Source organism: Protomyctophum bolini (genome assembly GCF_963924005.1).
Source record: "Protomyctophum bolini genome assembly, chromosome: 15".
Classification (NCBI taxonomy): Eukaryota; Metazoa; Chordata; class Actinopteri; order Myctophiformes; family Myctophidae; genus Protomyctophum; species Protomyctophum bolini.
Window position 1 is genome coordinate 38,347,413 of NC_137876.1, and position 12,891 is coordinate 38,360,303.

At 42.1% G+C, this 12,891-nt stretch overlaps 1 protein-coding gene across 1 annotated transcript in view; it reads right to left on the minus strand.

Annotated features, from left to right (window-relative positions):
- Positions 1-11,982: 11,982 nt before the first annotated feature.
- ctsl.1 (cathepsin L.1) overlaps positions 11,983-12,891 on the minus strand; it is a 4,430-nt gene continuing 3,521 nt past the window's right edge. The window contains exons 7-9 of the mRNA XM_080783309.1: positions 12,841-12,891; positions 12,549-12,652; positions 11,983-12,077 (exon numbers count right to left, since the gene is read on the minus strand). The exon at positions 12,841-12,891 is cut by the window's right edge and continues 55 nt beyond it. Of these exons, the coding sequence (XP_080639435.1) occupies positions 12,553-12,652; positions 12,841-12,891 (151 nt within the window). The 3' untranslated portion in view covers positions 11,983-12,077; positions 12,549-12,552. The remainder of the gene's footprint in view (positions 12,078-12,548; positions 12,653-12,840) is intronic.

Sequence of the window (12,891 nt, forward strand, 5' to 3'; positions counted from 1 at the left end):
AGTCTCAATAGAAATAATATTGTTATTAAAACATCCTAAAAGCTTATTTGCACAACAAAACATTTGGTAACACTTGCTATGCATCCCATGTTTATAATCGCAGGATTAGATATTTTACCTAAGGCATTTAAACCCATATAAACCTAGTCAAACATCATCACAGTAAATCAGCTCACGAAAACAGAATAAAACAAATGCCCTTGGTGACAAATATACAGAAATTCCATTTCACAACAAGTTGTGAAATGTTTTGTTGCCTTGCTAAACCTTTGTTAACCTAGCAACCAAGATGAGAATGCATTCTGTTTATGCTACTTCTCTGCATTATTCCAAATTGTAGGCCTATAGGCAACATGAAATGTAATATCTTTATTAGCTAATCTAACCAGTCAAACTAAGAGTATTGAGTGTCATCAATATATACCTGGCAGTTTCTAATGAGGCAAGTAATTATAGCACAGAAACAGTAGCCATTTTAACATTCTGTCACTGGGTTAGAACATACCAGTACGCAAGTGCATTCATATAGTGATGGTCAGAGACCCACATGGCGTACGCACGCACGCACGCACACACACACACTGATGCCAAGGCATCGTACGCCAAAACACATGCTGGCATTGATAAGAGCGTTTGCAAGCATTCGCACAGGGCCATGCAGAATTACCACCCACACGTTCTGCTATAGGTACCGTCCATCTGCTCTCAGTATCACTCTGCAACCTCTCTCTGTTGTTTCATGGTGTGCAGCATGTGATCAAACATTACATGGCCTACTGACATGATGCTGTACAGTTTGGCTATACTAATTTTACCCAAAATCTCACATTCGCTACTACGCTACGCAGTGCACTGTGCTAGTATTCACCCCCCAGAATATGAATACTGGGGTTCAAGTGGTTTAATAGAAATATGTATGCACTGTGCAATTGTACACGTGTCACAAACACACATGTGTGCCCAAAAGATATCGCCAAAGACAGAATCGCACACATAACATACATACAGTACAATAAAGAAACATATTCACTTGCAAGTTACAAATGCACTAGCAAGGTCGTACAAAATGCCCCCAAGGCATGTTGCAGAACATACAGAACTGCATGAATAAAACACTATCCACTTTGAACAAGACCTGAGGCATGTGTAGCTACCATCAACACTGATGTAAACACCACAGCAAAATACTGAACCATTAAAGAAAGTCAAGTGCATATACACTTGACACACACACACACACACACACACACACAAATATGTGGCCTACACTACGAATATGTTACTGTAGTGTAGGCCCAGACGTTCAAACCAACGTGATACTGAACAGCAATTTAGACCACGGCAGAGATCAGCTTTTGGAATGAGCCTTGAGCGCTCAGGTTGCTTGCCGCAGCTTAACCCATTCTGACCTGAGATCAGATTCATACGAGGTTTCCACTGGACACACACTGGTTTACCAGCGTTGCAGCTTAAGCCCTCCAGTTTGGTCTTGGGTCTTCAGCGGTTTCTCCTAATTGAGTTTCTAGTAATTACCGCAAGGCTAATGCATCTTAAGTGCCTTCTAAATCAAGGGTAAAGATTTTGTTTCGGACTATCAGTGCATACAGTGATTGTATGAATTGGGGGTTATGGGATGCTCGTCATGTACAGTACAGGTATGTATGTATGCTATGTACAAAGATGTCAACCCTCTTGTTACCCTCAAAGGTAAATTGTGTGCTGGCAGTCCATTGATCTTGCTGGTAAATGTGGCAGTTATGAAAGTTCTGCATTCCTCTTTATGAAGCTGAAGTAACAGATTAATGAGTTTATTTTATTTATTTTAAGAAAAGTAAAAGAATCATTATAAATCTCCAAAAATAACAAAGGATCCAGTCTGTAAAGCGCTCCAAAAGTGGTGTTTTGGTATTGAAACTTTTGAGTTGATGTCACATCTATCAAACTGAAGACATCTCACTGCTCAACAAAACTCTTCTAACGGAGTAGCTTGTTGATTCTTCTCATTCATCTGAAGTTAGATGGCAATGGTATAAGAGTGGATTATACTACCTATAATGTATTGTGCTGTAAAGAAAATGCATATTATTTCACAGTTTACAATTAATTTCACTCTACAGCAACTGTGTGTTCGTTCGTTCGTTCGTTCGTTCGTTCGTGCGTGTGTGCAGGCTTAGTACATGAAACAGATAACTGAAATAGATGCACCACACGATCCTTTACGTTCAACAAGCTAGCCAAGACCTTGGCTCTCTCTGAAGACTCATTTAATTAGTTGCCTTAATTGCCTTATTAGCTCTGGCCATTGATGGAAAAGGGAAGATGAAGAGAGAGGGGTCGTCAGGCAAGGGGCTGGGAGCAGAGGACAGGGACACTGGAGGATAGATGACAGGCCAAATAAACAAGAGAAAGGTGAATGGGTGAGCTAAGGGGCTGAAGGACGTCAGAGGACACACACACACACACACACACACACACACACACACACAGAGGCAAGTGCTGAACAGACACGGTAGACACATGCACATACACACCTCACATGCACACCGCGCACAGAGGTTACTGTAGGTGAGAGTGGGGCCGTCTCCAGCGGCAGCGAGATGTCAGATGCTATAAAACACGAGGACAATACAGCGCATAAGACACCCGGGCAGCCCTTCAAGGACCATGAGGTGCTCAGGCTGTTGCCCTGCTCTGATCTCTGACCCTGGCCTCCGCATCCCATCCCGCACAGAGAAACACAAGGAGAGAGAGGGGGTGATTGAATAATGGAAGAGAAGAGCTGGTGGAGGGGAATGACCAGAAAGAGGATGTAGAAAAGTACCTCGTGGGGGGTGCACTGCCTCAGAAGACAAGCTTTTTTATTTATTTCAATCATCTTGAAACTTTGACTGGAGCTCCTCATGGGACGCATAAATCTAAATAGGAAAGTAACAATATCATGTTAAACAGTCCAATCCACAGTGTGCAATGTAACCAAATGGACACTTAAATTAACACAGGATTTTAACTGCGTACTAGTGGAATGAATGTGTTTACATTTCCTGCAGTGCTCTTCTTGAACTCAATTCCATCGTGTATAATATGCTGTACACACTGTATATCCATTTTGTTTGTTATCGTTGTAAATTTGCATGCCACCATCAGTACATTTAGTCATTTCATTTCCAGTTTGAATTGGCTGATAATAATGTCAGAATCCCCCAGCTGGCAATTGTTATTTTCATTTAACAGTTCATTCACGATTTAATTAAACGGTTCCACTGTGCTGAGACATACATTGAAATGGCAATGGGCATTTGTGACATGCCATTGCGTTGCTATTGATTGATATAGCACTAAAGGTAGCTCAACAAGACGTGTATGTCTGCATAAGTCATAACATAGTGAAGGTCTGCTATAAACGGAGAGCAGTAGGAGTCAGGCTCTCAGTACACATTATGGTGAGGTGTGTTCATTTAACTCTCTCTCACACACACACACACACACACACGCAGGTGCATATATATATATATATATGCGCCTGCGTGTGTGTGTGTGTGTGTGTGTGTGTGTGTGTGTGTGTGTGTGTGTGTGTGTGTGTGTGTGGGGAGGGGGGGAGGAGAGAGAGAGAGAGAAAATGCACAATCTTTTATAGTCTCACAAGATAGTATTACTCAAAGTGTTAATATGACACAGCTCTGTTTACACGTTTATTGTATTGTTTTATCTTGATTTGTTCCACTTTTGCTTTGGCAATGTAAACGTATGTTTTCTCATGCCAATAAAGCTCATTTGAATTGAATTGAATTGAGAGAGGGAGAGAGAGAGAGAGAGATGTCCGGAGACGTAAATCATGGGAAAAAGGTCAAAGTAAATGTACTACTAGAAGAGTAGAATACTTACAGTATACTTACCTGGACTTCTAATGTATGAACAATTAATAAATATAGCCACAAGTATCATTGTACAATTCCACCAGTAATATGGGCCATGAGCATAGTGGATAATTATGTAACCTCAAGAGTGCATAATGTGAAGCTCTGTGTAGCGTCAACCAGCCACACAGTAAGAATATGGATAAATCAGTACAGTCAGTGAAAATGAGCAATACACAATCTATCCAAAGTGAAGCAGTTAACCTAAGCTGGCCTGTCTTTATTGTGTACATCACAGTAGTCCAAGAGCAGAGCAATAGGGCCAGAGTTATGAGCCGTCATCTACACCCATCTTTACCTGCTGCTTCCAAAATCCCAGCAATTCTCACTACATCTTTTGACACCATGAACCTTATTGTGTTGGCGTTGTAACCACAGAAAGAAGAGAGCACAGAGAGTTCAGCGTATCTAAGTGTGTGCATTGTGCATGCATGTGATGAACGCGTGTACAAGCTTGTTTGTATGCACGCTCATCTAAGCTGTGATGTCTGCTTTGCATGTGCATCCTTGCCTGCCACCAGGGTATAACTGCGCATTAGCACACGTGTTTGTATCTGCGTGTGTTGGTGAGATGCAGTGAGTGTGTCAGTGAATCAATCCATCAGGGAGATGGGAGAACATTTCTTCATCCTCAATGCTTCATTTATCTACTCTGTCATACGAAGGTGTTGCACTCTGCTGTTGTAGCCTTGGCCGGGAGGCGAACCCGGGACCTATGATCCGATTGGCGTGGAAGTTACCAGTCGACTAAAGAGCCTGCAGGCTCGATAGCGAGCAGCAACACAGCACCGTAAAGCCTACAGACACCCCCCCCCCCCCCCCCCTACCTGGAAGCACATCCATGCGTGCCAGTCAGGAGCTAGGCTGACTAAGGGGACATGGTAGTATAGACATGGTAATGCCCCGCCTGCCTCTGATTGGCCTACCGACACTGCCAGCCTTACCAGGGTTTCCTCCGAGGTGGAAGATACATGCTGGATAGTCTGCCGGGGGGCGTTACCATGTCTATGCTCGGACATAGAATAGATGCGTATATCTATTTATTAGTTATAGGTCTGCAACACCGAGTACGGTGCCTATATCCCACCGCTGTCACCAATGTAGCCTCGGCCGGGAGGTGAACCCGGGACCTATATCCGATTGGCGCATACGTTACCAGTCAGCTAAAGAGCTCAATAGCGAGCAGCAACGCAGCACTGTATAGCAGCCTACGCTATTTTTGGCAAGCAGCACCGTTGCATGATGAAGTATTAAAGCAGGCTTCACTCCACGCTGTTCCCCAGCCTCGTTAGGGCCCACTCAGTCAATCAAGCATGAATCTAGCTAACACAATAACATGCAAAGCGTTTTGTCTGAGAATAATTGGCCTTGTCTGGGCTTTATTTGTTTTCTTTCTTCTCTCAAACGGCTAGATTCTCTCGCCTCGCACAGACCGCATCCAGAGACCCATTCCAAGGCCTGGAGCTGGTTTGGACTGAGGAGAAGAAAGGGGAAGAAATGGAGGGAGGGAGTGATATATAGGGTGCACCGGGAGGTTGGAAGAAAGGAAGGTTGATAGATTTATCTGTGTGCATTTTAGGTGCTCATCAGTTTCGTAATTTTTTCTCCATTCTATCATACACACGTTAATTAAACACTGAAAGTGTACGCAATTCACCTGTGACGATGGTCTATTTTTGCATTTGCAATGTCTATTTCTGCATTTTGTCGACGCAGGTGTGCGTGTGTGTGTGTGTGTGTGTGTGTGTGCGCACGCAGTAAGTGCTCATTCAGAACTGTCTGTCACAATCACCCATTTCCTATTACTGTGACATCACCAGTTAACCCATAAACACACACACACAAGCGCGCGTGGATGGGGTGATAGATATCACGTTGGCAGGGAAATTCAGCCCCATCTGTATCCTCATAGGAGATGGTGTTCATTCACTGTGATGGGCGACATGGCTGACTGACGCCCTCCTCCATAGCAACGGAACAACCAATCTACAGAAAATTTGTGGTGACACTGATGATTAAGCAGACGTTCAGTTTATGGCATTTCGGTATGTTGACATGGTGTGTTGTTGCTACAGCTGGTTTACTGAAGCAGAGAAACCTCTGGGGAAATGGCCTAAGAGACGTGTGTGTGTGTGTGTGTGTGTGTGTGTGTGTGTGTGTGTGTGTGTGTGTGTGTGTGTGTGTGTGTGTGTGTGTGTGTGTGTGTGTGTGTGTGTGTGTGTGTGTGTGTGTGTGTGTGTGTGTGTGTGTGTGTGTGTGTGTGTGTGTGTGTGTGTGTGTGTGTGTGTGTGTGTGTGTGTGTGTGTGTGTGTGTGTGTGTGCATTGTATTGTGTGTTTGTGTGTGTATGCAAGCATTGTATTACCCCAACAGAATCCTAGGGGATGCTACTGTGTTTGAATCTCAAGCATCATCCATGCTGCCTTCTTCACTTGATGTGCACGAACGAGGGAATATGCCAAGGACAGATAACGACAGGCAAGCAAGGGAAGGTAGACTATTTGACTTTCAACCAGTGACACCAGCAAAGCTGCTGCATTCTGTGTTGTTGTTGTGGTGGTGATGCTGCTGGCTGGATGGGAACTGTGTTGTGAGCAGTCTGATGACGCTATCTAGTGACATAAATAAGAACTACAACAGGCAGGGAACCACAAAGTAGTTGATCTAAACAATTACTTTACTTTACTTTCTTCACTAATAATTATTGTCAAGGACAAGCGTCTGGCTTGCTGCTGTTTTAAATGGGCTCAGTGGGATAGAACTGACTTGAGCCAATATCTTTTGTTATGTTGTCCTCCCTTAAAATCCAAATGGATTAATTTATCATCCTCCCATGCTCTCCTGCCCTCCATCTTTCCTCTCCCTCTCTCTCCCTGTTTGTCCCCTTGCTCTCTCATTCTTTCTCAGATCAATAGGTTTGTTTGTTGCAACACCTCCCAGTGTTTTTACTTGTCCATCTCTGCAGGATGCGAATTGGACATCCCTCCCCCTCTGCGGTGGATATGCTGCGAATCAGAAAAGCTAAATTAAATTGCCTAATTGGTTTCCTTGGGAAGGGTAAAACAGATTTAAATTGATTACCGGTAATGGCCTTTTGTGGGACCACATTGGCTTCTGCTGTTCGAGGAGGATTTAGCAAAACCAATTAATTTGTTTCACCTCTTCTACCCGCTCTCCTTCTGTCTCGCCAAGCCTCTCGACACGAGCTTTTCATCTCTTGTTTTTCCTCCTTCTGCTCCCCGGCATCCCTCTTTAATACTTCTGCCAAGTATTAGGGATGATGAAAAGTGTCACCAGTTAGGCTTTAGGCCTACAATTAGAGTCATTCTGCTCATCAATATGGTACGGTTAATTTTTTACATAGATTCTAATGCTAGAGAGAGTTTTTTCTTCTCTTTTCTTTCTCAGGCATCAAGTCTAATGAAAAATGATTTAAGTGTTACTTTCTATTAGTCGCCAGAGAAGAGAGGTGGCTGTGTTGCATTGAGAAACGGCATCCCTCTTTAATACTTCTGCCAAGTATTAGGGATGATGAAAAGTGTCACCAGTTAGGCTTTAGGCCTACAATTAGAGTCATTCTGCTCATCAATATGGTACGGTTAATTTTTTACATAGATTCTAATGCTAGAGAGAGTTTTTTCTTCTCTTTTCTTTCTCAGGCATCAAGTCTAATGAAAAATGATTTAAGTGTTACTTTCTATTAGTCGCCAGAGAAGAGAGGTGGCTGTGTTGCATTGAGAAATTTTATCCTACTGCTGCTTCTAAAAATGAGGAGTGAGGAAAAAAAGAGAGGCGGCGGTTAAGGTCACATTCTGCCTCCACGATCTGATTAAATTCTTAATATGTTCTCCTGTTCGTTCCATCACTGCCTCTCTTGTTTATCCCTCTCCCACCACATATTATCACAAGCAGACCTAATGTGACATTTGGGAGGGCCAAATTAAACTTCTTAATGCAATTTGATTAATTACATCAGGGCAACGGTTTGCCGGTATGAGGCGAAAGGGAAAGTAGGCTATAACCATTTCCCCATTTCATTCTGCAAATAATATAAAGCCAGGTCAAGAATAGAATGTCATGTGTTGCCGTGTTATTAAACCAAGTCCAGACGTCTAGTTGGTGTGCTCAATGTTTCTTCCCTTCATTGGTGTGTGCAATAAATATAATAGATATTTTTTGAACAACCAATGACAAAGACATATTATTTGTATTTGTGGAATTTTGAGGTCCTCTCACCACGAGAGAGTGTAGGGGAACTGGGGAGAGGGTCATTCTGGGACCAGAATTGTTTGAACCATGAGGATTTAAGTTTGGTTTATTTGGAATACAGTTGATAGGAATATTGAGGTTACCTCAGCCACGACAACATGGGCTTGCATCAGCATCAGTTCACAATTATATTACACCCCTGAGTGGAGGCTTAGTCATCAAAACTTCACGGTGTAGCCACTGGAAAGGTGTGGAAAATGATTATATGTGCTGTTCTGAGCACAGGATTTCTAGTAAGTAAGCAACATTTCCATGAAATTTTGGCACGTGTCATATTATTGCTGGGGCATGTTAATGGTATTTGTGTCTGTAGCATTTCCTTTTTCTTGTGTGTTTTATAATATTGAACATGAAGTGGCATACCTTTTTTCTTTAGAATGATACATGCATTTGGAGGAAAGGTTAACGGTACTTTCCTGAATTTTTCAAATAAACCATGGCTGTGGATGAATGAATTTAATGAATTGCATTTTAATAGCGCTTTTCCAAGTGCTCAAAGTGCTTTACAATGAATGGTTCATTCATTCATACATTGGGAATTGAAGCGGCAAACAGTCGACGCCAGCGTCCTCACTTCCCACATTCACACCAATGGTGGCAAGCTCACATCGACCAACTCATTGGAGGCAATGTAGGGTTCAGTGTCTTGCCCAATACAAGAACACTTCGACAGGAGGAGCTGGGAAAGAATAAATCCTTTTGACATTTTATCTCAGGTGTGTGAAAATAGCGGCCAAAAAACAGTTCTGTCATTGTTGGATTTCATCCGGTCTTCTTTGTAGATTTGAATGAATAAGGAAAGTGAACGTTGTCAGGGATTGTTTACGAAATAGCAAGTGCGAAGATTAAATGTCACCATGAGAGGATGTGACGGAGGGGAAAAGGGTAATTTCAGAGACCGAAGCAGACAGCCATTACAGTATATTGATTGTAACAGAAGGCAAAACACACACTGCACAGTTTTCCCTCTGAGATTTTGGTGTGGAATCCATACTGGTTGGACAGGAAAGACATTTACCCGCAAAGTGTATGGCTGCAGTCAGTTCTCGTCTCTGTCACTGCATACCTTATCATATTCCTGTTAGATCTATACTTCTACACAGGTCCATTTTGCCATGCCATTGTTCTTTAGTATCAAAATATATTGCTATACAAAAGTAAAAGTAGTCATTGAATGTCCTATTTCACACGTTCAAAATGTATACAAATCTTTATACTTCGCAATGCAGGAGGAATTGTTAATATTTTGTTGTTGAACCTGGCTTCCTGATTAAGTTCTGCATTTTCTTTTTTTATATATATTTTTTGTCCCACGATTTTGTAACCCATTTTTCACCCCTGTGTCAATCATCTAATGTGATCCTGGGCTCTACACACCCTCCACCAACCTAGTCCCCATATACGGGGAACAAGGGGAGAGAAACGGACTTGAACTCATGCTTCCTTCATGCCTGAGTGTCCAAGTTGCTCCTTTACATCTGACAGGGGGAGTTTCCCTGGTTGGACGTAGCGCGTGGAAGGAACACATTATTCCAACCAGTTCCTTTCCCCTCCATCAGGTGAGTTCTGCATTTTTACCACCGAGCTAACAGCTAGAGTCTGTTTGCTTGCTCTGGGGATAAATTGTCAGATCCTGTGTCTAGGTGAGACATGACCTTTGACATGAGCAATGTCTCAATAGAAGAGCAGGGAGACAATACAATTGTATAAGTTATATTGTATTAACATACTCAGATGAGTGAGCCTTACAGATTGGACAAAATTAAATTGTATTAATTAAAAAAGGTTACAGGGTGAGACTTTAACCACTCTCAGATTTGCAGATGTACAGGCTCACTTTCCATACTTTTGTACGACACTGTTGTACGATGAAGTAGGGCATTACGAAAATAACATAAAAAGTTGATATATGAACATACGTGGTTCCTCCAATAATATCCTCTTTTGTCTTTGGCTGTGATGAACGAAACCCAGCTCAGGTCATGAGATTGGTATTAGAAAATGTATAAAGATGCACACCAAGTCTGTTAGTTATTTGGTTTCTTTCGAATCATCTTCACCAGTACTTCCCATACATCCCACTACCAGAATCACCATGTGATGTCTGGTTGCTAGGATCGCGCTTACCAGCACTCCACTTGCCTCCCAATTTGCCCCAGACTACTCAGAGTACTATTAAATACTGTGCCTTGGGTCTATAGAGAGTATGCGCGTGACATCATCATCAAACCCGGAAGTTATGCAGGAATGCCTACCGAGTGGCAAAAAACTACTTTCTGGCCTTGATAGCCCATATATCCAAACAGAAAAGTCCTATCTGATTGCATTAAACAACGTTAAACTCACTTCGCATGTTGCTTTGCCACTCGCTTTGCCACTCGATGTGCCATTCACTTTAAGCATGCGCATACCCTAGTCTATAGGCTTATTATCCCGCCCTCAATTTCCATTAGGACCACTCTACGCAACTATACACCTACTGTATGGTAACATCATTCTACAGGCCACACTACAGGTTTCTGCGTAACTTTTTTCCCCCGCGGCCGGTCGAGCTTCTAGTCAACATAATCAAACTGTAACATAGTTTAAAGGTGCTCCAAAAGGAAAAGGCTGAAGCTTAGCCTATTATGCCTATAGTATCCTACGTGCATGTCATTTTGTCTGTTTTCATACAATCCAGACTTGAGTCTCTCAGCTCAAGTCTAATTTGACAGAAATCTTGATAGATGGTGAACAGTACAGGTCATTTTCAGTATATGACCGACACTTACTCATGAACACTGTAATTGATAAGGCACTTGTAATTGATATTCTAGCTGGAAGTTGTTAGGGCTGGTTAATTCTGTCATTTTCAGAACCAGTCGACCAGACATACAATACAGACAGAGTAGAGAATGACCAAGACATAAATCGACAAAGAGAAAAGAGAGTGATAAAACGATGGGGGGGTGTGTGTGTGTGTGTGTGTGTGTGTGTGTGTGTGTGTGTGTGTGTGTGTGTGTGTGTGTGTGTGTGTGTGTGTGTGTGTGTGTGTGTGTGTGTGTGTGTGTGTGTGTGTGTGTGTGTGTGTGTGTGTGTGTGTGTGTGTGTGTGTGTGTGTGTGTGTGTGTGTGTGTGTGTGAGTGAGTGAGATCATCTAATGTCTAAATCTGTAGGGATATGTTACATTTCTAGTATTTTGAAAGTGATTTATATGGCAATGTCATTATTGTCATTATTGCTAAAACATTAAAGATGGAGTGCCACAAGTTTTCATGTGTCTATGAGGTGACAGTACTTCATTAGACACCCTTTGTATTCCTTTTGTATTTAGGGTTTCTTCCTGGAGGCTGAACCCTTGACAGTCAAACGTGCCAATGAAAAAAACAGTAATATAGTGACATCACATTATCAGCCCCTCCCCTAACCCCTCCCCCTTTATCATACAACTACAGCTGTGGGTGCGGCTTAAGTTCAGGTGAATCACCACCCACCAGGCAAACCAAGCATACTTAATGAACTGGTGGGGGTGCCCACATAAAAACGACATTTTAACAATACTGTACACTTTTTTGAAAAAGTTCTTCCTCCTTATATAACAACTGCCCACAGCCCTCCTATGAGACACAGACACAGAAGAAATTGCGCCATTTAAGTGGTCCTTTAATAGGCTATCATTTGACATTGGGCAAAACACACCCATATCAGCAATATCTGTTGTTAAACGCATTAAACAGACACAATATTTAAAAACAACTCACTTTCAATTCACTTGTTTATTTTTCTTTTCTAAATGTATTATTTATTTACATTATTTAAAAATGTATTCTTAGTGTGTAAACAGTATAGGCCTTGAAATAACAAAACTGAAATTAGTCATTCCATTTCCCCTTCAACTCTCAATGACTTCTCGGCCCTGTAAAGCAGCAAGAAACATGAAAGATAGCCAAGTTAATGCATTGTAGTCTTGGCTGTTGACGTGCACGCACATGCACTCTCTTCAACATGCTCACGCACAAAGTACAAACACACAGACACACACAAGACTATGACTAAAACGAAATATAAATTAGCTAAAATTTGCCTCCTTGTAACCATGTGCACAAATTTTGTACATCCACGTCCCCGACATGGTTACTGAACAAACACTCTAGGAATGATTACTGAGTGATCGGAATATAGAGCTTTGGCATTAAACATATCTCTTACAAACGTATGCTGCCTTAAACAACGTTAGACAAATAAAGGAGTGAAGGCATTTATATTTCCGTGTTTTTCCATGACAAGAACATATTTTCACCTGGGAATGTTAAAGAATCGTATTATTTTCATTGTGTGTGTTCGTATAGGACAAAGTATAAGGCCTAATACCCACTATCCTTCTCACCTGTTCAGACCAGCGGGTAGCTGGACGCTGTGGCAATGCCACACTGGTTGTGCTTGTTTCTGCTCATCATGATGTAGCCCTTGTCTCCCCACACCAGTCCCCAGCTATAGAGAAACACACATTTCCACAACTATTAGGACTAGGGCAGTGGTTCCAAAATCTCTCTGACACAAATGCATCTGAATATATAGGAATGACCTTTAAAACAGCTAAATCCTGAGGTAGTAAAAGTGGAACCATTAACACTAAGGATGTTTGCAGTGTAGATTATTCTATTGGACCATGAGTTTACCTGTTCTTGACCAGCCAGTAGTCCTTTCCACTGTCAGTACCATAACCCACA